Source organism: Ambystoma mexicanum, chromosome 11, assembly GCF_040938575.1.
Source record: "Ambystoma mexicanum isolate Mex_15411 chromosome 11, UKY_AmexF1_1, whole genome shotgun sequence".
Taxonomy (NCBI): Eukaryota; Metazoa; Chordata; class Amphibia; order Caudata; family Ambystomatidae; genus Ambystoma; species Ambystoma mexicanum.
In genome coordinates this window covers 135076018-135102182 of record NC_090934.1, presented here as the reverse complement: position 1 = coordinate 135102182, position 26165 = coordinate 135076018, and the positions used below count along the sequence as shown (strand labels likewise).

The window sequence follows — 26165 nt, the reverse complement described above, 5'->3', positions numbered from 1 at the left end:
TGTGGCTCCACCCTCAACTCTAACACAGCCCTTCCATGGTCTGATCACAACTGCCTTCAATTCTGCATCCCCATTTCCTTATACTCCAAAACACTTCTACCCGCTCCAGCCAAGATAGCCAGAAGTGCCAAAAAACTCACAGCAGACAATATACGTCCCTTTCTCAACAACCCTTGCCTAGCACCTCCTTTCTCCTCCCGCCCCCTACATTCTAGCAGAGATCTTCAAAGACACCCTCACCCATGCCATCAACACTGCAGCTCCTAGTGAAAACAAAAAAGAAAAGAAATCGTTTCACTCCAACTCATGGTTCATGGAGGACTTATTAAATCTACGCCAATGCAAGCGCCAAGCCCTCAAAACATGGCAGGCCAATCCCTGTGATGCCACCAAAGTAGACTTTCTTTGTATTTCTAAAAAATACAAAAGTGCCATATTAAAGGCAAAGTCAGAAACCTACAATAAACGTATCATGGAAGCTAACTCCCACTCAAAAGAGCTTTTCACCAACTTTAAAGAGCTCACCGTCCCCCCAATCTGTACAGATGAGATTAAGGATGAAGCCTGGTGCAATAGCATCCAAACAGCGATGTTAAATAAAATAGACCTCCTTCAAAATAAAATAGCAGAACACTTCAAGGCTCTGCACCCCCAACAGACCCTCTCCACCAATACCGCTATAGACCAGCACACCTCCAAATTCAATTTTTCTCCAATCACCGAATCAGCAGCTCTCCACATCCTCAAACAGCTCAAACCATCTCAATGCAAAGGCGATATATGCCCCCCCAACATCATTAAAGAGTGTGCAGCACCCCTCACACTGATCATCACAGCATTCATTAACGCCTCATTCAAGACGGGCAAAGTCCCTGACAGCCTTAAAGAGGCGTGGGTGCGCCCGCTCTTAAAGAAACCAACCCTGGATCCTGCCCAACCTAACAACTACCGGCCCATTACAATGGTTCCATTTCTTCTAGAAATCTTAGATAAAGCTGCACACATGCAGATACAGTCCTACCTGGAAAACAACTCTGTCTTAGGTAAAAGGCAGTCCGGATTCCGCAAAGGTCACGGCACTGAAACCGCTCTACTAGATCAGAAGAACCAAATTACCCTAATTTTAGATAAAGGCAAGCCGGCCCTTCCGCTCCTCCTAGACCTCGTGGCGGCATTTGATTTAGTTGATCATACCATCCTCACGAACCATCTCACTCAGGCCGCACATTTCTCCAAACAAGCCACAAACTGGATCCCCTTCTTCCTCGAAGGAAGAGTGATGAAAGTGTTCTCCAATATAGCTAATGCAGAGCCTACCACCATCGGGTATGGAGTCCCTCAGGGCTCGTGTACGGCTCCTACCGTCTATAATCTTTTTACCAAACCTCTCTTTGATAAACTGAACGCACTTGGGAATCACATACACCAACTACGCTGACGATACCCAAGTACTCCTCCCGCTCACAGGACTCTACCATCAGGACGCAGCCACCCTCCAGAATATATACGCCACCATCCAAGCATGGATGGCCACAAACGGCCTATGTCTTAACGGAGATAAGACCGAAATTCTCATCCTTGGTCAAAAATCCACTCTTACGAACCTCGACCCACTTTACACCAACTTCTGCATAGACAATTGTGTCATCCCAGTTCTACTTTCTGTTAAAACACTAGGAGTCCACATTGACGCCTCACTTTCCATGGACAAACAAGTCCATTCCATTGTTTCTGCCTCCGCCCTGAGCACCAAGCTCATTAATACCTTCAAACCTTTCCTAACCAAAGATAATCGCCTTTCTATTGCCAGAGCCACCATTGGAGCCAAATTAGATTATTGTAATGCGCTATTGGCTGGCACCTCCAACCTCAATAAACTCCAAACAACACAGAATAATGCACTAAGAGCAGCTCTCAATATACCAAAAAGGGACCACATCGTGCAAGCCAGAAAGGCAGCACACTGGCTACCTGTCAAAGAGCGCATTACATTCAAAATACTTACCACCCCACACAAATGTATCAACCTGTCTACACCCTCATACCTGTCTGATACGCTAGCCAGATCTCACTCCACCAGACCAACTAGGCAATGCCACACCAACCAACTTGGGGTCCCACGCATCAAACGAGCTAGAGCAGGTGGAATAAGTTTCCCTTACATTGCCCCTAAGCTATGGAACGCACTATCTAGCACGCTCAGAGCAGAAACCTCTCTCACTGCCTTCCGAAAAAAACTGAAAACCACCTTGTTTAACTAATTCCCCTTCCTTCATGTCGTTTGTTCTCTCCTCCTCCTCTCCTGTAGCTACTACTCTTCTCTTGCAACTAAGTAATGACTTCAATGTATGTACGACAAGTCATTTTCATATCTGTACTCTTCTCTTGCAACTAAGTAATGACTTCAATGTATGTACAACAAGTCATTTTCATATCCGTAACAAGCGCCACGATGCCCTTTGGGCTGCCTGTGCGCTAAACAAATGCGAATAAATAAATAAATAAAAGTTACTCAACCTAGTGACTACTGTACTCCTAGTACATCGCCCCCCTTCCTCTGTGCTGCTCACTCCCTCCCAAAAGGTTATAGTAGGGGCTGTCGACTTGAACATGACAGGGGGGACTGATAGGCACCACTGGAGGGTGGGGGTTAGTGGAGCATGTACACACCTGCGACTGCATACAAATTTACATGCGTAGTGCTCTCTTTATGGTGCCAATGTGTCCCGTCGCCTGGCAGGGATGTCGATACAGTATGCAGGAAATGGGACTACGGGTTAGGAGTACAGTCATCACTACAGTAACCTTTCATTTTAAAATGATACTGCAGCACAATACCATTATCTGAATGTATTTTTAGAAGCAAGCAAATGGCGTCTTTCACAGAATATATGCTTCTCAATCAGATCACAGTGCCTGACCATTGCCCAAGTTATGGCCTTCAATTCCATAGCCATCATTAGATCTGCAATGTTTCCCTCAATCACTTGGGCTGTGGTACTATATTGGCTAGATTACTGTTGCACCATCTATATCAGGGTTCCAAACAAATGAGATCGAGTAGGTCCATAGTATTCAAACCCTAGTGGTCAGGCTCTGTCGGAACGTGAAGAAATCACACCCCATGTCCAGGCTCTGTTTACTGGGACAAAGGCTAGAGCTCAGAAATCCATATACAGTCCGGAAACCTTTTGGAAGAAATGTACCGGCATACCAGAGGCAATTGCACCCCTCCTCCCCATTACGCTCCTAGCAAAAGATGAAGAAAAGCACATGGAGGCAAAATGATAAAGTTCCAGAAACATGATCTTGAAACTCCTGGAGGTCACTAGCTCAGAAACCAACCCGATTTGCCTAACTTGAAAACAGCCCTGAATGCTTACCTGTTCAATCAGGCTTTCCACGTCTACTCAACATCGTTGGGATCACCACTCCTCCAAGGAGGGGCCGGGGTCCGCTAACTGCCAAGGTGTCATGGCAGTCAATAAGCGTTTTAGCAGCCATCCAAAGAAATTATGCGTTCCCTCCACTAAGGACAACCAAACATGCCTACTTTCACCAGCATGGCAAAGTGGCCGGTGTGTGGCATTTTGGTGCATTACAAAACATTTAAATTCATGAGGTATTCTGACACCAGTATCTGAAGGCACCCCCATTATTTAGTGTTTCACCAGGGTTTTAAAACCTATCTACCCCAATTACCCACTAGTGTCTTAGGAAAGAATGGAACACCTGGCTCTTCCAACAACACCTTGGTGTATCCTAGATTCTGGCTACCTTGAGAAATCCTGCATCCTTCTAGTGTTCTGTGATAACTATTACTAATGTTTTACTTGATGACTTGTTTAATTCTCGTTCCCAGTGTTTTGCTCTATGACCTGTGAAGCTTTCTGTTGCTCCCAATCTGGGTGTGCGCTATAAAAATATATTCTAATAATACGCCACCTTATTTGTTTCTAGGAGTTTTTTAAGTTATTTATTAGTTCACACTTTTTGCAATCATTTTCTATGCACTTTCACTGATTTCATCAGTGTTGAAAGCTTTTTGCCGAACAGTTGTGGACTCAAATTTCATGTGATGTCACTTCCTGTGATGTCATCTAAGCTTGTGCGTTCTAAAGGGCATGTGATGACATGCCTGCCAAGCTAGATGTTTTTCTTTTTATGGAATGACGTTTATGCAAACCTAATTCAATCGACATTCATTTTGAACTCAAAACTCTGGACAAAGGAGTGTGTGCAGTACGAGAATGATTACAAGGAACTGAATAGAGGCTGGGGGTATTTCCACTTTTGTAATTCTGGTAAAATCGATGCTGCATGGTAAAGTCAAGATGGTAAATGTTTCTTGCACCGTTCCCTTAAAAGAAAATGCTTTTGCAGCAGCTGAGCCAACCTACAGCATGTGTGGAGAAAATAAATGATACGATACGATTGGGTATTTATAACGCGCTTAATATGCAGAGGTTTTTAAGCGCGATCCCGGTGATCGAGCCTGTATTGCTCTGCGTCATCTTGCATCCAAGGTGAGCACGTTGCCCCTGAGCTATCCTCCCGAGATAAACACTATAAACACTACAAAAGCAATATCAGAAGAGGCTATTTAAAGCATTTTTATTGAAGATGTATAGGTGTACACCTTTCACTACAACCTTTCTGTACAGACCAATGTAACCTTGCCTTGGGGGCTTGCGGGACCAGACTGCCATCAGTCGGATCAAGCATGGTCCGAGTCTTTCTTTGGCCACCTTCGGGACTCACTGGGTGATCAGGGACTGTGCTTGCAGATCTCCACTGGATCTCCTAGATTGACACAGTGAGCACCTGGTCCTTAACCACTTCATACCTCATACTCCAAAGACACAAGTGGCGCTCACAGGCACAGTTTATGAACCACAAATAAAAAAAGGGGATTTAATTTACAAACAAAACTCAGAAATGCCACGGCAGATAACACTCTGGGCTTGAGTCTTTCTGTGCAGCCAGTCGCTGTTGCCTTCTGGAACCTCTTTCCTTAGCTCTCATTTTAAATCGAAACGTGGTTATAAAGTCATATTGTCGGTGTATGATATTTCTATTACACTGAAGTTCTCATTGTTTCTCCACACTTTCACCAAATGTTTTAAGTAGAAGCACCCACACATTGTTGGCAGTTATTGCTCAATTGGACTGTTCGATGCAAGGAGAGAGGACCCACCCTCTTTAGGCTTATTGGAACATCCATGGAAAACCTATGTCTGTTGCATTTCCTCAAGCTACTGTCGGCCGCGAGTTGCACAAGTAGAGAAGACCTCCTGTGAGCCCAAAGCCTTGCAAACCAATCTGCTATCGTTTAAGATCATAGGGTCTGCCATGGCCGAGGGACTTCCCATGAGCCGATGACCTGCCTCCTTCGTAAACACTTTAACCATGGGCCTTGGTGTTCATTTCATGCAGGGGAACTTCTGCCCATCACATCAGCCATTGCTCCTTTTCCCTGTTGAATTGCTGCGCCCACTTGCGGGTGAGCTCCAGGTACAGATGGGGCTCATGAGGCAGGAAATCAAGGTACAGGCGTGCAAGGGTCTTCTTGGGTGTGGACTTTTCAATCTGGGTACCTTCGTGCCACTCATTGAAGGATGTAATTGAAACAATTTCTGGCCTCACGGTGAGAGCGGCCTGGAGTGCCGTCTCGTAATACTTGCCGTTCACTCGGTTCCTGGTGTTGTGGTTGTTCCATGGGCGAATACTGGTGTCGATGTATCCTGGGCCCACACTGGGGATGAACATTAGGTTGTTGGCATCACAGAAGATCTTGATGGCCTTCCAGTTTTGGTGGGACGAGCCGAAGGAGAAGCCGTTGGAAGCAAAGTATGTGTACATGCCGTCAAAACCGGCGGAGAGGATATCTTGCTTGTGGCTTTCTTCCACCAGCAGGGCAATGAAGATTGCATCGTGGGGTGTGTTTCGGATGGAATGAGATCCTGATGTGGTGAGAAGATTGGCCCATGACTCTGGAGGAGTCAGGTAGGAATCGTAAATGTAGAAGAGGGGAAGAGTTCTACCGACACTGGTCTTGTACATGTAGAACGATGCATGGGTCCCATACCTAAAAAGGAGGAAATGAAATTAGTAAATGGGACAAATAAAGTGGAAGCCTACCACCACGTTCACATTTATCAAGCATTTCTTGTAAATGTGCAGGGCTATTCAAAGGAAACATTTATTTTAGCTTCTGTTTTTGCATTTGTCAATTTCTAGTGTCTAAATGTGCACTGAAATGGCCTAGATGTACCACAGTACTCCTCCAACCCAAACATTATTCCTGGTTGCTCCTCACCAATGAGCCAGGATAGTTATAATGTGTCATGTATGTAGCACATCCGCTAAATTACTGTACATCGAACGTTTACATGCAATAATTATCACCAAACCAAAGTTGGTACTCGATTATCAATCTTAGAAGGGGAAAAGGCTGAGTGGGCCTTGCTAGGATTTGAAACGCCGAACTGCAAATTGCACTCGGCCGCCATAACTTTGCCAGTGTTAAATTCCATCCCTCGAAATCTCCACTCCTCCCACTCTGCCCCCGCTTTCCCAGAGTCTCAAAGCACAGAGTGGGGAGCAGCTGTCCCAGATGCCCCTAAAGGCATAGACATGTTGCCACCTTATGATGTGATAAAAGGAGGAGAGCTGGTGGTCATAAGTAAATTATCGTTTTCATTTAGCCATTTCTTCTTCTGGTTGAAAAAGCAGCACAGCAATGGTTGGTGTCATGTGAAGACAGAGTTCGGGGAATCTTTACCAGATGTATCTTTAGAGGTCCTGTGAGGTGGTGCATGCCCTTTAATAATCATGCTTATGCAATGCCCCTGTAATTGGATCATCGTTTTATGTCTTCTTCTGAGGTTGCCCCTGGAATTGATCATGGTGGAAGCGATTTAGAGCATTTATTGGTGTGTTACGGTAATGGAGCTTAATATACAGTCGGCCTGACTTCCTCTTTCTTATAGCACAGGGTTAGATCTCTGGTATGCGCTGTCCCTTGAAAGGGGGCCTTTGAAGTTCTAGCAGGATTATTGACTGGAAACTGGGTGTAGATTCCCAGGAACATTACAGTGGTATGAGGGAGTTTGCTGGTTCATGATTGTGAGAACAGGGGATTTTATAGGATGACTGTGCAAATGTTCTAGAAGATTCTAGGAAGGGAAGTGCTTGGGCAGGTTTTAGTTACCAGCATCGTTGGTAAGTAGCTCAAACAAATTTCATGTCACCATTAGGTGGTGGCACCCCCTCTATAAAAAAAGGAGACTAACTGGCATTTGCGGTTTGTTTGAGTGATGTGCTTCAATGTGCTTGGAGGCAGCTGCGGGGGAAATGCTGCCTGCTTCCGGGACTGGTCTAGACCATAATTGAATCATTTGACCAGCATGAGTGCAGTGATGGTGAACTGCTGCACCATGACAGCACTTGATGAATTGCAGAGCAAAGAACACTGTTTCGCTCTAACGCGGTACGGTGATTGGGCAAATGTTGCTGCACACCAACTTGTAGTATATGTGTCTTTCTGCCGTGTAAGTGCTGACACTGTACCTATAGCATGGAGAAGACCATTATTCATATACATGCATTGCCAATTGCTTTGGACCGATCATCGCATCCGACACTGACATAAAAGGTTGGCCATCCATAAGAGACCAGGTAATTATCTGGCCTTCTATTGGAATATATTAATATAGAGGCACAAGCTGCCTACTTATAGTAGTATTCCTTTGATCATCCCCATTAGGTTCCAAATCGAAACCCTGGGTCAAATCGACCGATTAACGGAAAAGAGTAGACAGAGTTATCAAATCTAATCCAGTTATTAAGGGGGTCATGCCTCCACAATGAGTGTGCTTTACTGATATTGTGAACAGATGATAAATGTATAAAAGGCAAGATTGACTAATGTATATTTTTGTACTCATTCCCTAGATGACAAATAGAAAGTGAAGATATACCGATCACAGGCGATACTTGCACCTGAGGAAGGGCCTAGCCCGAAACGTGTCAAGACCTTAGTTTTACCTGTTTAACTTTATTTTGTGGTTTTTGTCTAATTCGAAGGACAAAATAAATAGACAGATTTAAATTTGATTATTGAATGATTTTGAGAATTGCAATGCATTGTGAAATTACCCTGCGAAAAACCCATTAGGGATACCAGTGATGGAGTGCTTACCTACCAACATATATGACTGTTCCCAGTATAAAAGATGTGCAGGGGACGGGAGGGTCCATTACCTTAGGACACTTAAATCTGTGCATATTGCTTTGGACTCTGATCCCACCCCTCTAAGAGTGAGGCCATGTTCCTAGGGTGCATTGCTCCTCTGAAGGATGAGATAACAGTGTGATAAAGGCCAAACATGGATATCATGGTGATAGATTGGGATCTAGCCTAGTGATGCTAGAAGAGCTAGGGATAGGCTTAAATGCTTTATCAATAGGGTTCCATCACCCCCGTCCTCAAGGACCTGCACTGGGTACCCCTTCAAGTATGCATCATGTTGAAGGCAGTCTGCAGCCCCACACAAACCAGTCACAACCAAAACACCACTATACCTGGCTGATAGACACACCCTCTCCTGAGGCCAACATGCACTGCCAAACTGGAAATAAAGAACTGCAAGAGTGGGAAATGTAGGAAACAGCATGTTTGTCTCTACACACCCTGTCTATGGAACCAGTTACCAATGCAGACAAGACTGGCCCCCTTCCATCCTACACTTCAAGAAGGAGCTGAAGACCTTACTCTTTAAAGAAAAGCTTGCCAATTGCTGATCGCTACACTCAGCCAGCCCTACATCTTCCATTCTGGACCTCCCTCCCCTGCTTGCCCTATCCATCCCAGCGGTCTCTGCTGTCCCTGCTCCATAATAGTACCCCCTGAGGTGTATCCCCTATGTACTGTTCTGCATTGCTTTTCAGATATGTTTGCATATTATAAATCTCATACATCTACATGGTTCATATATTGGGCCTGGTTTGTTTTCAATGTGCTACTCTGGAATTCGGTGAGGATTTGAGTATAACAGTTTCGAGGACGAAGAAACTGTTAGTGCTCACAGTGAAATAGAGCCCAGACTAGAAATGTCTGCCACCAGTGCCTCAGGTGTGATCTGTCTGCTGAAGTTCCACGGAGAAGGAGCCACAAGGCTGGCTGAGGGGGACTGGTGCTGGCCCATGACCCATGAGAGTAGAAAGCCAGGAGACTTGCACGTAGACCCAAGCGGTGATGCCATAATGAGTACTGTAAAAGAAAATTGGGAGTTGCTACCCTGGCAACTCCGGACTACCTGCCCATCAATCGGTGAACCTTTATTGACCTGGGAGCCTGATTTCCCTTCCATTATGAGATTTTGGTTTTGGTGCCAATAAGCCACCATCCAAGTAGCCTCTGGGTTCCACTGTCATGAAAAGCCTGTGGCTAGAAGTGGATTATACACTGGAAGGGGTTCGTCAAACATTACGTGTAGTTTCTAAGTTCAGAGGAAGGACATTTGGAAGAGTGGATACAATCCCATGTGAACCCAACCACCGCTTCTGGCTTAGAGGAATTGAATGACCAGCAGCAGGAATGAAGCTCCCGAGAGGTGAAACTGGAACGAAATGTGGCGGAACAGGGGTCTTTATGGTGGAGACAGACCTTACAATGGGATTGGAATTTGATTCACTGATGGCTCTATTTATTAAGAGGTATTCTGCTTCACTTTATAAGGATCTGCAGCGTATTGACTTCGGCAAATAGACATTTAAGGTAATCCTTTGGCCCAGTCAGAGACTTTGACTCACACTTTAAATTCTTCAGATTTTCCATAGTTTGAACTCTGAGAGTCTGTGCCCTAAGCACAGACTTGCACACCCAACCTTTCATTTGGGTCCATCGCCACCTGTTTCAGTAGTCCATATGCTTTGGATGCATAATGAAAAACTTTCTAGAAAATCTTTTGCCATTACCGAAGGCCTTCTGGATTACAGAAATTCAGAATCCGGAGTACAAATTCGTCAATACATTTCCTGGAACCAATCTTCCAGCAAGTCACCCAAACAACTACCATGATGGGTGGCAATCAAGGATGAGCAGCCGGGGTTGACTAAGCAAGAATGTTCTACTTGCTGCTTGCTTCCGCAGCCGACCGCTTTACTGACCGTGAATTAGAATCATTCGGATAAGTGATCTTTTGAATGCATGTTTTTAGCTTTTCCTAGTAGATGGTTGATTGCGTTTGTTAAAATGCCAGTTATTAATCCCTGTATATAAGCATTTTGCAACCATGACATTTCATTAAAGGCTTGCTTACAAAATGAAAAATGGTGTGCCATGAAAATCGAACATTGCAGGATGTCACTTCCTGTTATGATAAGACGTGAGCCAGCAATTCTGGAAGCCTATGATTTATTTGAATACCAGCACTTGACACCTGATGCCTGCACTTATCCTTGCACCTGCCACCAGCTGGCCGCACTTTATTTATTGTTTCTATTTATTACTGTTTACACCATGTACTGCACTTCCCCTCCCCATTACCCCTCGCACTTTTCCTCTTTCCCACCTTCCCTGCACTTGCGCGATCTCAATGTCACCTGGCTAAGTAAGATGGCTGTCTCTGCCTTCTCTCTGCTCCCCTCCCTTGCGTTGTCACGCCTTCAAACCATTGTGTATAGGCGCGTTATAAATGCCATATCATATCATATCTATTAAATGGCACCACCTCACTTGAAACGCTCCTCCTTTGATTTCACCCTGTCAATGTTAAAGCAGGTAATGTTTCCAGGATCTGACGTGTGTTCCCTTTCACTGAAGCCAGACTGTCTGGCACCATTGAGAACAGCTGCTTGTCTCAGCAGAATATATGCTACTGGGAAAGCTTCCACTTTCACCCCACTGCACTTACAGCGGCACTACCACCAAGCAATATCTAGAAATGTATTTTAAACAGTGAAACCTGGCCCATGCATAGGGATAAACCTTGCTCTGAAGCCATTTTCAGATTTTGGGCACTGATGCGCAGATCTTTATTGCATTGAAAATGCATGGTTCAGAAAATAGAAAACTAATTGGGACAGACATTTGCTAACAGAATACATGTCTTGATGCCAGGGGTTGCAATTCTTTTTTTGGTTTTTTTTGTTAAGGCCTAAAAAAATATCGGGACGTCGCACAAGTGTAACACTTTGAGCAGTGACCCTAAATAAGAAAGAATAGGAATACCAAATAATGTGTCTTCCTGGAATTCTATACAATAATTGCTAGACTCATTAAAGGTTTATCTCAGGCACACTTCAGGGGGTGAGTCACTGATTTACTCTGTTCTTACAATGCAGACACAAACTTCCAAAAAGCATTTCGAGTAGACTAAGTATCTATTTCGGACTATGTATTTTGCTTTTTGCAAGTTGCAGTTATAGCATGTTGTTTTCTGCCTGATTTCTGTTCCAATCATCGCAAGACATTCCAACTTGGTGTCCTCGGTCACTTGACAAATTCCTTGAGCCTAAAAGCTTGTGTACAGTGTAGGAATGTTTGACCATAGCACATAAAGTGGCCCTTGATTTTATTGTGCCACAATTAATGCTTTGATGTAATGTATCTATCTTTCCTATCTCAATGTCATGCTGTTCAGGATGTTTACATGTATGAGGTAACGAGTGCCCAGAGTACGGGATGCTGTGTGAGTGCGTAGCTTTCCCAGCACTACTCTAAATTCTTTAATACACAGTTATGAACCCTCCCAATGGTATGAATTTTGCCGACCTCTGAAGCCTGAAACGTAGATCCACGCAAGCTTGACATGTGGCCAACTTTGCACCAGACCCGCAGATGAACTGGCCTGCTGTTAAATCCCAGTTACCAGTTCAGAAGGTCCTGATATCGCTGAAAACGACTGTAACGTCATGCTGGAGTAGCCTGGGTGTGTGCTGTGCTCAGGAGTCCTGCCTTTTCCGATGCTTAAAATGTGGGGAATGGAGAACCCATCTATACCATCCTGATTTATCATTTTGTGAACACTTTCTTTTCTGGTGAACATCGTCACAGACTATTTTGTAACTTAGCGGTAAGGATTGGCAATGTTTTATTTTAGTATAGGCCCTTTTTATTTGACAAGACGCCACTAGGACTGCCTTATTATTATTTGATGGTCGTAGCTTGCAGCCGTCTTAGATTTAGGTTTTGGTTAGGCGTTTTTCCACCTTGCACTTACAGTTTAATAAACACCCTGGAACTGTGGTAACTTGTCTGTCTTCTGTTGCCACCATGTGTTCTTACAGTAGCAAGAACGATCCTGCATGAAGCGATGATAAAGAGTATAGCTAGTATAGCCCTGGAACCATACTCCAGAATCAGCTCCTGCAGCCAAACAGCAGTGGGATGCAGACCTGGGCTAATTCATGTTTATGTAAATGCAGACAAAGCACCAATTGTTTAATCATAGCAATTTTTCTTGAAAAGCAAAATAGATTTGACTCAATGAGATATTTATTGCTCATTGCCAGCTCGAGTTGTGTTCAAATGATAATGTATCTATTTATAGGTAATGACAAACCGGCCGCAGTGAAATATTACAGTGTATTTATTAAGAGCTAAAGTATTACAGTGCATTTTGATCAAGAGGCTCTGCAGAGACAAAACACTTGAAGGCTCTACATTTTCCCTTTAAACACAGGAACATTAATTGAATGTGTGCCTAAGGCCTGTATTTTGCGTGTGCATTCAAAAATTGAATCTGTTCCCTAATGTCTTGTAATTTGCTGCTTCATTTAAAATTGAATCTATCCCCTAAGGCCATGTAATTTCGCTTATGCATTTGAAAATTGAACCTGTCCCATAAGGTCCTGCAATTTGCGTCCGCTTTTAAAAATTGAACCGGATCCACTTATCCTGGACATTTTAAATACTGAAGCTGAACTGTGCCATCTGTGACAATGATACATTGCCATTCCTTTGACCCCTAAAGTATAATTAACTGCCTCTGGTACATATTTGATATCGATATCATTTGATTCAACGAAAGGAGCTACTACTCAACCCTCCGTTATCCCTTCCCCTGCACACCGGCTGTATACGTGAAACAATAGCAGAAAACAAAGCCTGGCAATCCTTCAGTATTGGGATGCTCATACCCATCACCATTAGACTCCCACCCACCGTCGTGCTGTTCAGAAAGGGCATCAGGACACTCTTCAAGGGTTAACTTCTTCATGTACTGTAAACACCCCTAATCCCACTCCCAGCTGACCCAACCTCACCCCTAAATACTGCTCCAGTTGCTTAAATCCAATGTAGCACAGCCTTGTTGTAACTTTGCCCCTAATGTATAACCTTATTATCCTCTTATGTACAGTGCACCACTATTTTTAGATGGTAAATCTGCACTCTAAAAGTACCTGAGCCCCTATTACCGCTTATGATATGCAATTCTAAGATACTTAACCCCTGACTCCCAGTCATTCAACCACTCCATCGCAACGGATTCAGTAACAACGATATGTTTACATGGTTCAATATCCTAAAAAAACTCTATTTACATACATTTCCCACCCGGAATCACTTCCATAAATGGATGTAAAAGCTTAAAAAATAACTGCGTCCATATTAACCCTCACACACTGTGCCATGAAAATAATTCTACACTGCCTTTCTCATTTTTTCTAACAAGTTACCTCTGTCATATTACTGTAAATCCTTTTTTTCATTTCAAAATCTGAAACTCACTTAAATGCTGGAATAAGCTGGGATGTAATGACCCTGACCACCACCCCCATTCCATATATTAAAGATACCATTTTCATAAACCCGTACAATAATTAAACCATTTTATTCCAGGCTATAAACTCAACTTTATTAGCACTTGATGATGCATCATCCAAAAATGACAGTAGGAACCTTCGAATGACCCTGAACTCTCAAATTACCAAAGCCACAACTAATTTAGGAAACCTACCAATAACCCAGAAAACACACAGGGCACCAGAACAAGGAGGAACGTAGATAAACTCAGAAATCCTGCTATGGTTTCACACTTCCAAAATTCCATACTAGTCCTTTCCACCACCCCTGCCACAGCCTATCAGATCAAACCACTTTAAACCTACTCTCAATTTCCCCTAAGAAAACCAAAGTGACAGCTCTAAAAATAGGCAGGGCCAAGAGCAGAGCTGCAGTACAAAATGCCAATAGCAAAAGTCAATGCACAGGAAAGCATGCTGAGGACTTAATAGATCTCACAGAAACATGGTCCGTGATAATGACCAAATAGTCATTGACGACAAGCTGTCTGGCTACAAAATATGCATGTCAAATAGACCAGGTGATGAGTAGCCCTCACCTACCCAGAGCGAATTCTAATATTGTAGATGTACTATTCTGCCCACATTCTTGTAAAAGCTACTTCAATAATAACCTATCACTGACACCTGTGATGTCTTAGCCCTTCCTTTCCCCAGGAATTGTTGGTAATTGTACAAGCCATCTCAAACACATTCTTTGTAATCAGGGATATTAACCTATAGCTTGAGCAATCAAATAATCCAGACTCTAAATTATACAATGAAGCTGAGCTCCAAACCCTACATAAACAAACAAAGCACCTTTCCTCTTTGCTTCTGTTTTCTCTTCCCCCTCTCCCTTGCTGACTTCCTGGCTGATACTGATACTTCACAGGTTACCTGGCCACCCATCTGATCTCGGGCCCAAGCCCTGCCAGTTGCACGCCTGCACTGCCCCCTGGCAACCCTGGCACCTGGGGTCTGTTTTTTTGTATCCCTACAGTCCCCCCCCACCAGCACTTATGTCTGCACTCACCCTGCACTTGCCACCAGCTGGCCACACTTTTATTCATCTTGTTATTTTATTATCCCATGTACTGCACTTTCCCCTCCTCCTACCCCCCGCTCTTTCCTTTTCCCCCTTCCCTTGCACGATCTGAATGACACCAGGCCTAGTAGGATCATTGTCTGTCTTACCTCGGTTCCCCCTCCCTTGCCTCGTCGCGCTTTGAAACACTTGTGTATAGGCGCGTTATAAATGCCATATCCTATCCTATCATATCAGCCCTACAGATAGACATGCCCTTAAAGATATGAACTCATTTAAGTTAGACTCTAAACAGACCACCCATGCAGCACTCTCCTGGTCTGACCTCCATCCCCAACTAAATTAATGCGATCTCCTCGGCCATTAGATATGTAATGAAACCGAAGAGGTAAACCAAAAACAATAATTCCTCGAAAGACAAATGAGTAAAGTAAGTATATATAATTTTGAAAAGAATATCACTCCACCCAAAAAGGACAATAATAAAGGGCCGTACCAGAAGTTACGAGCCATGAAGACCAAGGAACAGGCCTGAGTGCAGCAGGCGCATGTTAAAAGTTCTTCAGGGCCCATACCTCCAAGTACAGCTTGAGGGTGTGCTCTATAAAGCTATGTTGTCCCTTAAGATAGTTTTTTTTACAAATGGCAATTTGCCTGTAGGGGTTGCTGGGTACTGGCTGGTACCCAGCAACAATGTAAGAAAAGAGAGGGGCAAGGCTTAGAAAAAGCTTTGCTGCACCTGCCAGGTGCTGCCTGGTGAAAAATGCAGCCAGTAAGGGGGTGGTGGATGGTCCCCCACCCCCACAACCTGCTTCTTAAGGAGAGGGATGACAGTAGCTGTCTTATAGGATGAGAGAAAAGTGGCATGGCATTGTCAAGAGAGGTGTTGAAGAAGGAAGTAAGATGTGGAGCAACACTGGGAGCTATGTGCTTCACAATATGCGTTTACAGTGGGAGCACAGGAAGGCTTAGCCTTGAGGAGTAGAGCAAGAATCTCCTGCGTGTTGGCGGGGGCAAAGGATGACCTAGTAGCTGGAGTGGAGGGTAGGAGCGGTGGACAAAAGTGAGCAGGAGGAGGGGATAAAAGATAATTAGCGAATGCTGTTGTGAATGCTAGACATTTTAGACGTAAAGTAGAGAGAAAGTTCATTTGCAGAAAGAGTAGAGGAGATGGAGGTGAGAGAATTGGGTTTAGAGATTTTGGAGGTGCCTTGATTGGGAGCATTGTAGCAAAACGGGAGAGATAGATTTAACATTTGGCAGACTCGAGAGTAAAGGAATAGTTTTGAAGAGCAGTGCTATAGAGTTGGAGATCAGAGGAGTGTCTTGACCTTTGCCAAGTGTGGAACTTTTTATACATTGTTGTTTTCACGTTGCGGATTAAAGGGGTTAATACACGGCTGTGGAGAGGATTTAGGAGAGTGTAGTAAGAGGATAGAGAGAGGGAAATGGAGCCTAAATAGCAGTGTTAAATTCAGTGAAGGCTTCTTCATTGGACGGGAAGGTGAGTCCAGCGTAGGAGGAGAGTGCTGTAGGAAAGAGCGGTAATCCGGGAGTTTGGAGGAGGGAACCTTGCGCTTAGTAATAGTTGTAGTAGGTGGAGAGAGTGAGGAACAAGGAGTGGAGATTGAGGCAAAGACGATTGAGTGATCTGCGGGAGAATGTATGGTGGAGATATTAGAGGTGTAGAGTTGAGAGGAGAAGAGAATAAGGTCAAGGGAGTGTCCATATGACTGGGTGGGCAAAGCGTGCACATAAGAGAGTGAATGGTTAAGTAGAAGAGAGTTGAGGACAATGCACAGAGCAGCAGAGGGAGAGGGGAGGTGGAAGTCGCCAATTACAATGAGGTGGTGATCGAGAAGGAGAGAGTCAATTAGTTGGGAGATGCGGTTGAAGAATTTATCTACCGGACCAGGTGGCCTGTTGTATGCCATAGGAGTCAGTGATTGTGGAGATGTATTCGAATAAGGGAGAATTAGCAGGACATAGAGTAGTTGGAGGGATAGGAAGTTTGGAGGATGTAAACAGTCCTAGACTACCATCCCTGCCAATGGGGTGGGGTGAGTAAATGAAGGTGTAGGCAGGGTCATGAATGGCAGCAAGGTTTGTAGTCGGAGGGAGAGATCCTGGTTCCAGTAAAGGTAATGAGGACAAGGGAAGGAGAATCGGAAAGAAAGAAGTCGGACGTAAAGGAGGTTTTATTGCAGATAGACTGCACATTCCAATAGAATGAGAGTGAGATGTAGATTGAATTCGGAGAAAGAGAGGCACTAGGGGTGGATGCAAGAAGAGGATGTGTAATGGAAGATAGGGTTGGAGTAGGTTTTGACAATAGAAAGAGTAGTGGAGCGAGGAGAGAGGTGGCATCGAGAAGAGATGATAGGGATGGGGAGAGAGTTCTGAGTGGAGGAGACTGAAGAGCGAAGTAGCAGAGAAAGGAAGAGATGGCATGAGAAGTGCATGGCAAGGGTGCAGCTGAGAAGAAGCAATAAAGGGTAATTACAGACCAGTAGCAGTACACAGCAAAGCAACAGCTCTCAGGGAAAGAAGCTGGTCAATGGCTGGTCTTCACCCGTTACTGTGCCCTTAACCGGGATGCCCCAAGTGAGACACGCTCTCCTCACCTGATCGTCTAGTCCATCAGTGGTTGTTTACTCTGATACTGTTCCTGGTGTTGCTGGGGTGAGGCTATTTCTTCCTGATTGGTGTTCCCAGAGGAGCCTCTTGTGGCCTTCAGCTGGAGATGATCCAAGATGACCACAGGAAGTGATGTCACCGATTCAAGATGGCTGCTGGAAGGGATGTCAGCAATCCAAGATGGCCACTGGAAGTGAAGTGCCAGAGAGTTAAGCCAAAAACCAGAAGGGGTGAGACCCGCTCTTGTCACCCGATAGTCTAGTCCATCAGTGATTGGTCTCTCTAATATTGTCTCTGGTGTTGTTGGGATGAGGTGACTTCTTCTTGATTGGTGTTCTCTGAGGAGTCTCTTGTGGTTTTCAGCTGGAGATGGGGCTGTTCCAAGATGGCTACAGGAAATAATGTCACTGATCCAAGATGGCCACCGGAAGTGATGTCATCAATCCAAGCTGGCCGCTGGAAGTGAAGTTCCAGACAAAAGGTTAAGCCAAAATGCAGAAGTGATGTCACGCTCTTGTCACCTGATCGCCTAGTCCATCAGTAGTGGGTTTTCACTGATATTGTCCCTGGTGTTGCAAGGATGATGCGATGTCTTCCTGATTGCCGTTCTCAGAGGAGTCTCTTGTATCCTTCAGTTGGAGGTGGAACTGATCCAAGACTGTAATAATCTTTATCATTACAGTGCAAAAAAGTGGGAGGAAATGTGGCATACATCACTGTTTAAAAACGTTACAGTATTATCAAGAGTTGAAAGACAATCCAGGGTCGGCCCTTCATCTATCCTCCTTTGCTCTGTAAGATGATCAAAAGCGTTGCGGCCCTTTAAATTCATGGTCATCGAAACAACCACCGTCTTCTCCATCACAGTCTGCTCCACAGTCAAAGCTAATGTTGCCTTAGATGATTGCGTACCATGATACTATGAAATGTAATTATCTGAGGGATAGGCCATATTCAAGAGATCCTAAAGGGACACCCTGCCTCCTCGTCCACCTCAACAACTCAGACACCATTGACATGGTTGGCCACAGAGTATTAGTTGAAAACCAGTGTGTCCTCATAAAAGAGTGCATGTGTATGGCACACAATTATAAGTGAATGTCATCCCAAAATGACATTCTGTGGCTGATATTCTACCTAGGAGTCCTCAGATTCAGAATGTCTGCCATCAACTTTCAATTTAATCCCAGATCAACAGAATATTTCCTCCGCTAAATGGCAACCTGGGCACAGTGTACAATCATGGCTCAACCGAACGCAGTACAAGATCTGCACCATCACCAGATGTGCAACATCCCTGGGTATCCACGTAGACTTTGAAAACAAATGTAAAGATGCAGGTAGCACAAAAGGCTGCTATTTAACAGTTTCTCATGGGCTTAATGCAATGGAACGTAACTGTTGGTTTCAAAACTATTGTAATCCAAACCCTTGTATTACCGCACCCGTCTTCCTACTTGCAAGTTAGCCCGACTTGACCTGGCTCCTCCTGAAGGCAGTATCCCACATCAATAAGAATCATGACGAGCCAATGAAAATGTTACCAGCTAATGCCTTAGTTATTGATCTTTTTTCATTAGCACACCATGATTGCACACTTTTCTACTTACAGAGAATTGTTTGATCAGCAAAGCCATGACAAGCACAGAAATAACCCTGCCAGAAATAACCCTGCCTTGCGGAAAAAACGTAAAATCTCTTGAGCACATATGTCATGCTCTGTGGATACTGTGCTAAGGGGGCGTGGATGCATGGCACCCTCAATGTAGAATAGTCATGTTGCAGTGATAGCACACTGATGATGTCCTTTCTGATGTCATACATGATGGCATAATGGTTCTGACTTATGGTTGCATTGTTAACTAAGCACAAAGAGACCTGTTGGATCCAACAAATCAATTTATTGAATCATTTATCTAACAAATAATCAAACATATAAGGACTCCTCACAGAGCCACCCATAGAGTGCAGAGGACGGGAGTTCCCACATTTGGGAACTTGATCTACTGTGTACATTTTTTCAACCTATATGCCAGGGTTGTTATTTATCTCCTTCGCACCTTAAAACTAATAATTCTCAGGATATACATTTAAAAATACTCTTGTGTAAAAATGAGGAGTGCAACTTGATTAGTTCTCACTTGGATCCAACAGGTAACCCACTTGCACTCTCAAGGAAGGACCAGGTCCGTCTGCTGAGAGTGCAAGTGGGTTACCTGTTGGAGTGAAGTTGAATACTAATATATATATAACACATATTAAGAAGCTACGAAGCCTAAGAAGCTATATTTATATAGCCATTTATCGGCATAGTTTGGCCAAGATGCTGTGGCATGGTGGGAAACCTAGTATGCTGGTGTGATGCCTAGATGGACTCATGCGTTGTGAAAGTTTTAAAAAATTGTTTTGGAAAAATTGTCATCAATTTAAAGATCGGGGAGGGGGCTTTTGCTGGGATATTGGTAAAAGGTTGTAATAAACTGTACACTGTAATAAAAAAAAAAGAACACATTGAATTAGTCAGTGCTCCTCCCGTTACATTTTTTGTATATGCATTGTTAGCTATACCTGGCTCTCAGCAATAGATGCAGTGCTCATGGTCTCACACGACATCAAAAACATCATCAACGTAGGTATCGCGCATGGCATTACTGTGAGCATGCCACAGTGGCACAACCCCTAGCCGTACTAACTGCAGGGCAGGGCATGGCCTGTAGCTAAGACCCCATGACACATCCCCATCCTGCCTAAGTTCTGGCAACTCAGGCCTCCCCTTTTCAACTAAGAATAGGCCCACATGCAGCCCATCTCAAGTTATGCTCCCAGCCTCTGCAACCTTCTCCCACCAGACTCTGATTTTCACTTGTATAATGTAATTCGGGAGGGATGGAAACATTCTCCCTCTTATGCACATCTATTGTCCACCTCTACACTGACAATGAGTTTGATAAAGACTTACAGGGTAATTCATAGAATTTCGCACAAAAGTGGTGCACGCGGCTGGCGCACAGTGTCCCCGTGCGATACACTGCGCCAGCCGCGTGCGATAAAATCCATTTAATCGCACAGCGTATTCATGGATTTTAGCCTTCAAAACCAGCCGTGGCGCAGCGACCCTGCAGCAGCGCCAGTTACGCCCCCAAGAACGCCCTCGCGCAAGGAAAAGCCATCAAAATCCCCAATTCATCGCAAATGTCTGCGCTAACCCTGGACCAGTTCACAGGGCTGCCAAAACAGCAAACACCAAGCAGGGAACGTGTATTTCAGGGGTGCGCGGGAAGTTTCACACGCGATTCCATCAGGGTACGTGTATTTCAGGGGTGCGCGGAAAGTTCCACACGCGAATGTCCTGTGTACGTGTATTTCGGAGTGCGTGGGAAGTTTCACACGCGAATTCAGCAGGGTACGTGCATTTCAGGGGTGCGCGGGAAGTTCAACATGCGAATGTCCTGTGTACGTGTATTTTGGGGTGCGCGGGAAGTTTCACACATGAATTCAGCAGGGTACGTGTATTTCAGGGGTGCGCGGGAAGTTCCACACGTGAATGTCCTGTGTATGTGTATTTCGGGGTGCGCGGAAAGTTTCACACGCAAATTCAGCAGGGTATGTGTATTTCAGGGGTGCGCGGGAAGTTCCACACGCAAATGTCCTGGGTACGTGTATTCCTGGGGTGTGCGGGAAGTTTCACAAGCAAATTCAGCAGGGTACGTGTATTTCAGGGGTGCGTGGGAAGTTCCACACGCGAATGTCCTGGGTACGTGTATTTCGGGGTGCACGGGAAGTCTCACACGCGATTTCAGCAGGGTACGTGTATTTCGGGGGTTCCGGGGAGTACTACACGTGAATTGGCCGTGTGGGTCCTCCCAGGTGTTCGCTCTACAACCTCCACGGCCCCTGCAGGCAGCCCACACCACAGGGGACTACCCTGCACCCCTGCTCATGTCCCGCAGGCAGCCCATCCACCATGGGCATGCCCCCCAGCCAAGCCACATGCCACCTTGCACTACTGATCAACAACGCATGTCTCCCCCCCACCCCCCAGCAGTGCAGGGCACCCTCCACCATGCCTGCACACATGTCTCCCAGCCACCCCACCCCCCAGCATCCAGGGGTACCCTCCACCAGGCCCCCACTCATGTCCAACTCATGTCCCCCTGCACCCCCAGCACTGTGGGGCACCTGCCAGCAGGCCCCCACTCATGTCCCCCTGCACCCCCACCCCCAGCACTGTGGGGCACCTGCCAGCAGCCCCCACTCATGTCCCACTCATGTCCCCCTGCACCCCCACCCCCCAGCAGTCATGGGCACTCTCCACCAGGCCCCCACACATGTCTCACAGCACCCCCACCCCACAGCATCCAGGGGCACACTCCACCAGGCCCCCACACATGTCTCCCAGCACCCCCCCCCCAGCAGTGCAGGGCACCCTCCACCAGGCCCCCACTCATGTCCCACTCATGTCCCCCTGCACCCCCACCCCCCAGCACTGTGGGGCACCTGCCAGCAGGCCCCCACTCATGTCCCACTCATGTCCCCCTGCTCCCCCACCCCCCAGCAGTGCAGGGCACCCTCCACCAGGCCCCCACACATGTCCCCCAGCCAACATGTCATCACAATCTAGATCCCTGGGCCTTATGGGCAGCCTCCAAATGCCAAACACCCACCCGAGTATTGCATCCACCCACTTAGAAATGGCAATTACATGATACAACCCCAATGGCAAGTTTGTAAATGAACACATGTCCCTCACATACACACAATGGGTGTCAGTAAATGTCAAAACCCATATCATGATATGCATGAAACCAATGAGATGATACTACACATTGAAGTTTGAAGACAAAATATGTATTAAAAGCAAAATAAATTGAATCAAAAGTAAACAACGAAAATGAGAATTAAAAAAAAGAAAGCAGCATGTCCGTAAAATAATGTAAAACCACAAATCATAATCCAAAGGAAAGGTGTCCAAAGTCACAGTTCACAAAAGTAAATCCAATGGAAAATTCAAATCGAAAACCATTGCTCCATGGGTAAATCATAAAAAAAAAAATTGAAAATCCAACAGTCAACTATATACAGATAAACAATCCAGGGTCCATGATCCCAACAGGTTTCTAATAACACTACCTAATAAAAAAAACTATATACAAAAATGTGGCCCATTGTCCAAAAGGTTAAAAAAAAATGCAAAACCAAAGGAAACCTAACACTAACTACAGAACTATTTAAAAGGGCAGCGGGCCAGTCCGACGGCTCACTTCGGGATGTTCTGGGCCAGGGCATCATCGAACTCCTGCTCAATGTCCCGGAGGCGGTCCTCCTCCATGGCCCCGAGGGTCCGCAGGGCTGTCGACATGTTCACCTCCAACTCCCTGCGGATTGCCTCGAGGCACTCGGCCCGCCTCAGGGCCCTCCGCATGGATTTCTCCGCCCTGACCATCGTGAGCCATGCCTCTTCCGCCCGCTGCCACTCCGCATCTATGGCGTGGCCCAACCGCTGCCACACGGAAGACACTTTCCGTCCTGGGTCCTCCTGCCCTCCGGCCGATGCCTGCCCCTCCGATGTCGAAGGCCCCGAGCCATCATGGCTCCCACCTCGTCGCTGCTGCTGCTGTGCCTCTGCCCGTGCCCTGGCTCCTTCTGCCTGCACATCCTCCACCGGCTGGGGTGCAGTCGTTGATGTGGCCACCCCTGCTGGACGTCCGACTGTGGCAGGGATGCCTCCTCCACCAGCCTGGCCGCACCGTCAGAGACAGCTCCACAGGGCACCCAGGTGACTAATGGGTGGGAAGATGGCACGGAGGGCGACTGGCGCATAGGGGGTTCAGTTGAGGAGGGGGTCTGAGCAAGCCCCATCAAACGGAGGAATCCGGCCTGAGTGACCTGTCCCAGTAGGCTGACGCGGTCAATGAGCCATTCGACATGACATGCAGTCGCCTCATGAAAAGACTGCAGGTCACCTCACATGGCCCGTTGACGCAACGCCACACCAGTCAGGACAGGCTCAACCCGGACCCGGATAGCCACGTCCGCAGGCAGAGGAAGGCCAGTTGTTGTGAGCTCATCCCCTGCCTGAAAATGGGTCTGGACGTAGGCATCCCTGCTGGTGCAAGATGATGCAGTGACAGGATCAGGGACAGGATTGCACACAGGCACCTCCGCGGTGGCCTGTGTTGCCTCCTGTCCCTGGTCCTGCACTGCACCACTAGCACCAGTGGAATCCCCACCTCCAGACCCAGTCTCTGTTGCTTGCACGGCCTCCTCCTCCACCAAACCCCCCACCAACCTGGATGACTCCGTGCCATCTTCCCCCGTTGGGCCCTGTGGGGTCCCAGCTGCCCCTTCTGCTGCCGAGGAGTCCAACTCCGACCTCTGCCTCTTGGAGCTCCCGCCGGCAGCTGTGGCCTGGGACGCGGCACCAGACTCCTCACTCCCCGACGAGATCACAACCTGGGAGGGGAGCCGGGCCTTGCGTTTCCGGCTGGCGGTGCGATTCCCGCCGCTGTGCTCCACAGCACCTTCTCCGCCCTCTTCATCAGTTGACGCTGAAGACTGGGAGAAATAAAACACAAGGCATCAGGGCACTGTACAATGGACACATACACACATGACAGTTGTACATGAGTGGCATTGGCAAACCTCAGACATGGCATCACAATCGCCAACACACATGTCATTTCAACTTGCACACATGAGCCATACCACAGCCATATCGCAACTGCCAGCACCATCCATACACATACAACAGCATGAGCAGGCAAAGGTGAGCCAGACATCACATGCAACACAGGGAGTGCACTACACATGTACACACACCACCACACTTGCATGCATGTGTACACCTCTGCCAACTGTCGCAGTGTTCAGATCGGCATCCATGTCACATCTGCCAATCAGGCTTCCACATCCCGCTGTCACATGCATCCATGTTGCATCACTGTTGCACCCTTGTCAAATACACACACACGCACATGTACACAGTGATGATACATGCAGCTGAAAACAACATCCATGTGTGACATCACGAACATGCCTACTTACATACACATTCATCCAAACATGTGTGCCCACACAACTGCATTTGGCATGCAAGCCTACACACACAAGCACTATCCATGTCTCACACATGACAGCCCTCGCATGTGTTAGCCTCACGGCCCTGTACACCCCCACCCATACTTGGCCCCATACAAAAACATGTGCAACCTGCACACTACTGGCACATCACCACACGCACAGCTTACAATCATGATGCATGTACACTTACCGCTCGACTCCAGACGGGTCTGCCTCTCAAGGACCTGGACGTGGAGCGCTGGGGATATGCGTTCCAAGACCCTCATATGATCGTCCGACAAGTGGCCCCGGCGCCCCTTAGCATCCGCTGCCTTCAAGAGGCGCCAGGCCTTGTTGAGGGTCTTGGACCTGAGGTCCTCCCAGCGCTTCTTGACATGTTGGAAGTCGCGGACTGCCACCCCCTCCACGTTGATGGCAGTCACGATGTCCGTCCAGATCCGAGTCCGTCCTTCCTTGTCGGTGCGCAAACTTCCGAAGAGGGCATCATACTGCTCCAGGGCTTGCTCCACCAGGACACCAACTTCGGTGGCAGTGAAGCTGGTGCCCCTCTGCCTCTCTGGCCGGGGGTTGTCAGTGGTGCTAGATGTTGCAGTGCCCGACATGACAACCCCAGAGGCAGGAGTGGGTGGGCAACTGGGTCCTGGGGCTGGGCTGTGGAGCGATGGTATCCCAGTCGGGAGTCTTCGGTTCCAGCAGGGGTGGTCACAGCAACAGCACCCCTGGCTAATGTGCAAGCAGCAAATGGCAGGGCACGTGGGCAGCAGGCAATCAGGCAGCAGATGGCAGGTGGGAGCGTGCTCGGGGCTCTGGGGGGCAGTAATTTGGCCTTCTGGGCAGGAGCGTGGTCTTCCGTGTGCTTACGCGTGGCCAGCTTGATACGGAGTGATTTGGCACGTGAAAATCCAGCACGTCTGCGTGTAATTCGAGGAAAGGGCCTTAGCGCATAAGCGCGTCAGCACACGTACGCGAATTCATTGGCCCAAAGGCCACCAGCGCATATGCGCGTCTGTGATGTGCGTGTGCGGGCGTTTCCCTGTACACGGGTGCATGTTACACGTCCAATGACTGCACGTCAGGGTGTCAGCTCGTGTGATTGGAGGATGAGGCCTTAGCGCGTACACGCGGAAATGACGCTGGACATGTGGGCATCTTTAAAAGGTATGTGCAGAACGCCATTTCCTTGTACGTGCTTTTCGTGGAGAGCGAGTGGGTGAAATCTGTACTTCTTGTCGTTTCACACGCGATTTACTTCACAGCGTTCCAAGTTCGTACTCCCTGTTACCTCTGACAGCTTTTCTCTTGTCTTTTTCCTGGGCCTGTTTCCTCAAACAGCGTTCACTTCTCCTGTTGTCCTGTCTCCTCAGACAGCGTACAATTCTTCTTTTGGCGGGGGTGTTGCCAACGCGCACACGTGCATATTTTTCACGCGATATTTCCTGGCAGACGGTGAGTCGCGCACGTATTTGACATCTGTGCTTGCCCCGTGTTGCCTACCCCTTCAGAGGTCAGTCTAGGCTGCGTGTGACACGCATACGTTCATTTTTGTGTTTCTGGGTGCCACAGCGTAGTGCAGGTTTTTTTTTTTCACGCACGTGGTCTAGAAGGGGTT

The 26165-nt window shown here is 46.8% G+C and overlaps 1 protein-coding gene across 2 annotated transcripts in view; it reads right to left on the bottom strand.

Annotated features, from left to right (window-relative positions):
* Nucleotides 1–4600: 4600 nt before the first annotated feature.
* Nucleotides 4601–26165, bottom strand: part of MANEAL (mannosidase endo-alpha like) — a 304451-nt gene continuing 282886 nt past the window's right edge. For both annotated transcript variants that reach the window (XM_069622654.1, XM_069622655.1), the window contains exon 5: nucleotides 4601–6088. In XM_069622654.1, the coding sequence (XP_069478755.1) occupies nucleotides 5452–6088 (637 nt within the window). In that variant the 3' untranslated portion in view covers nucleotides 4601–5451. The remainder of the gene's footprint in view (nucleotides 6089–26165) is intronic.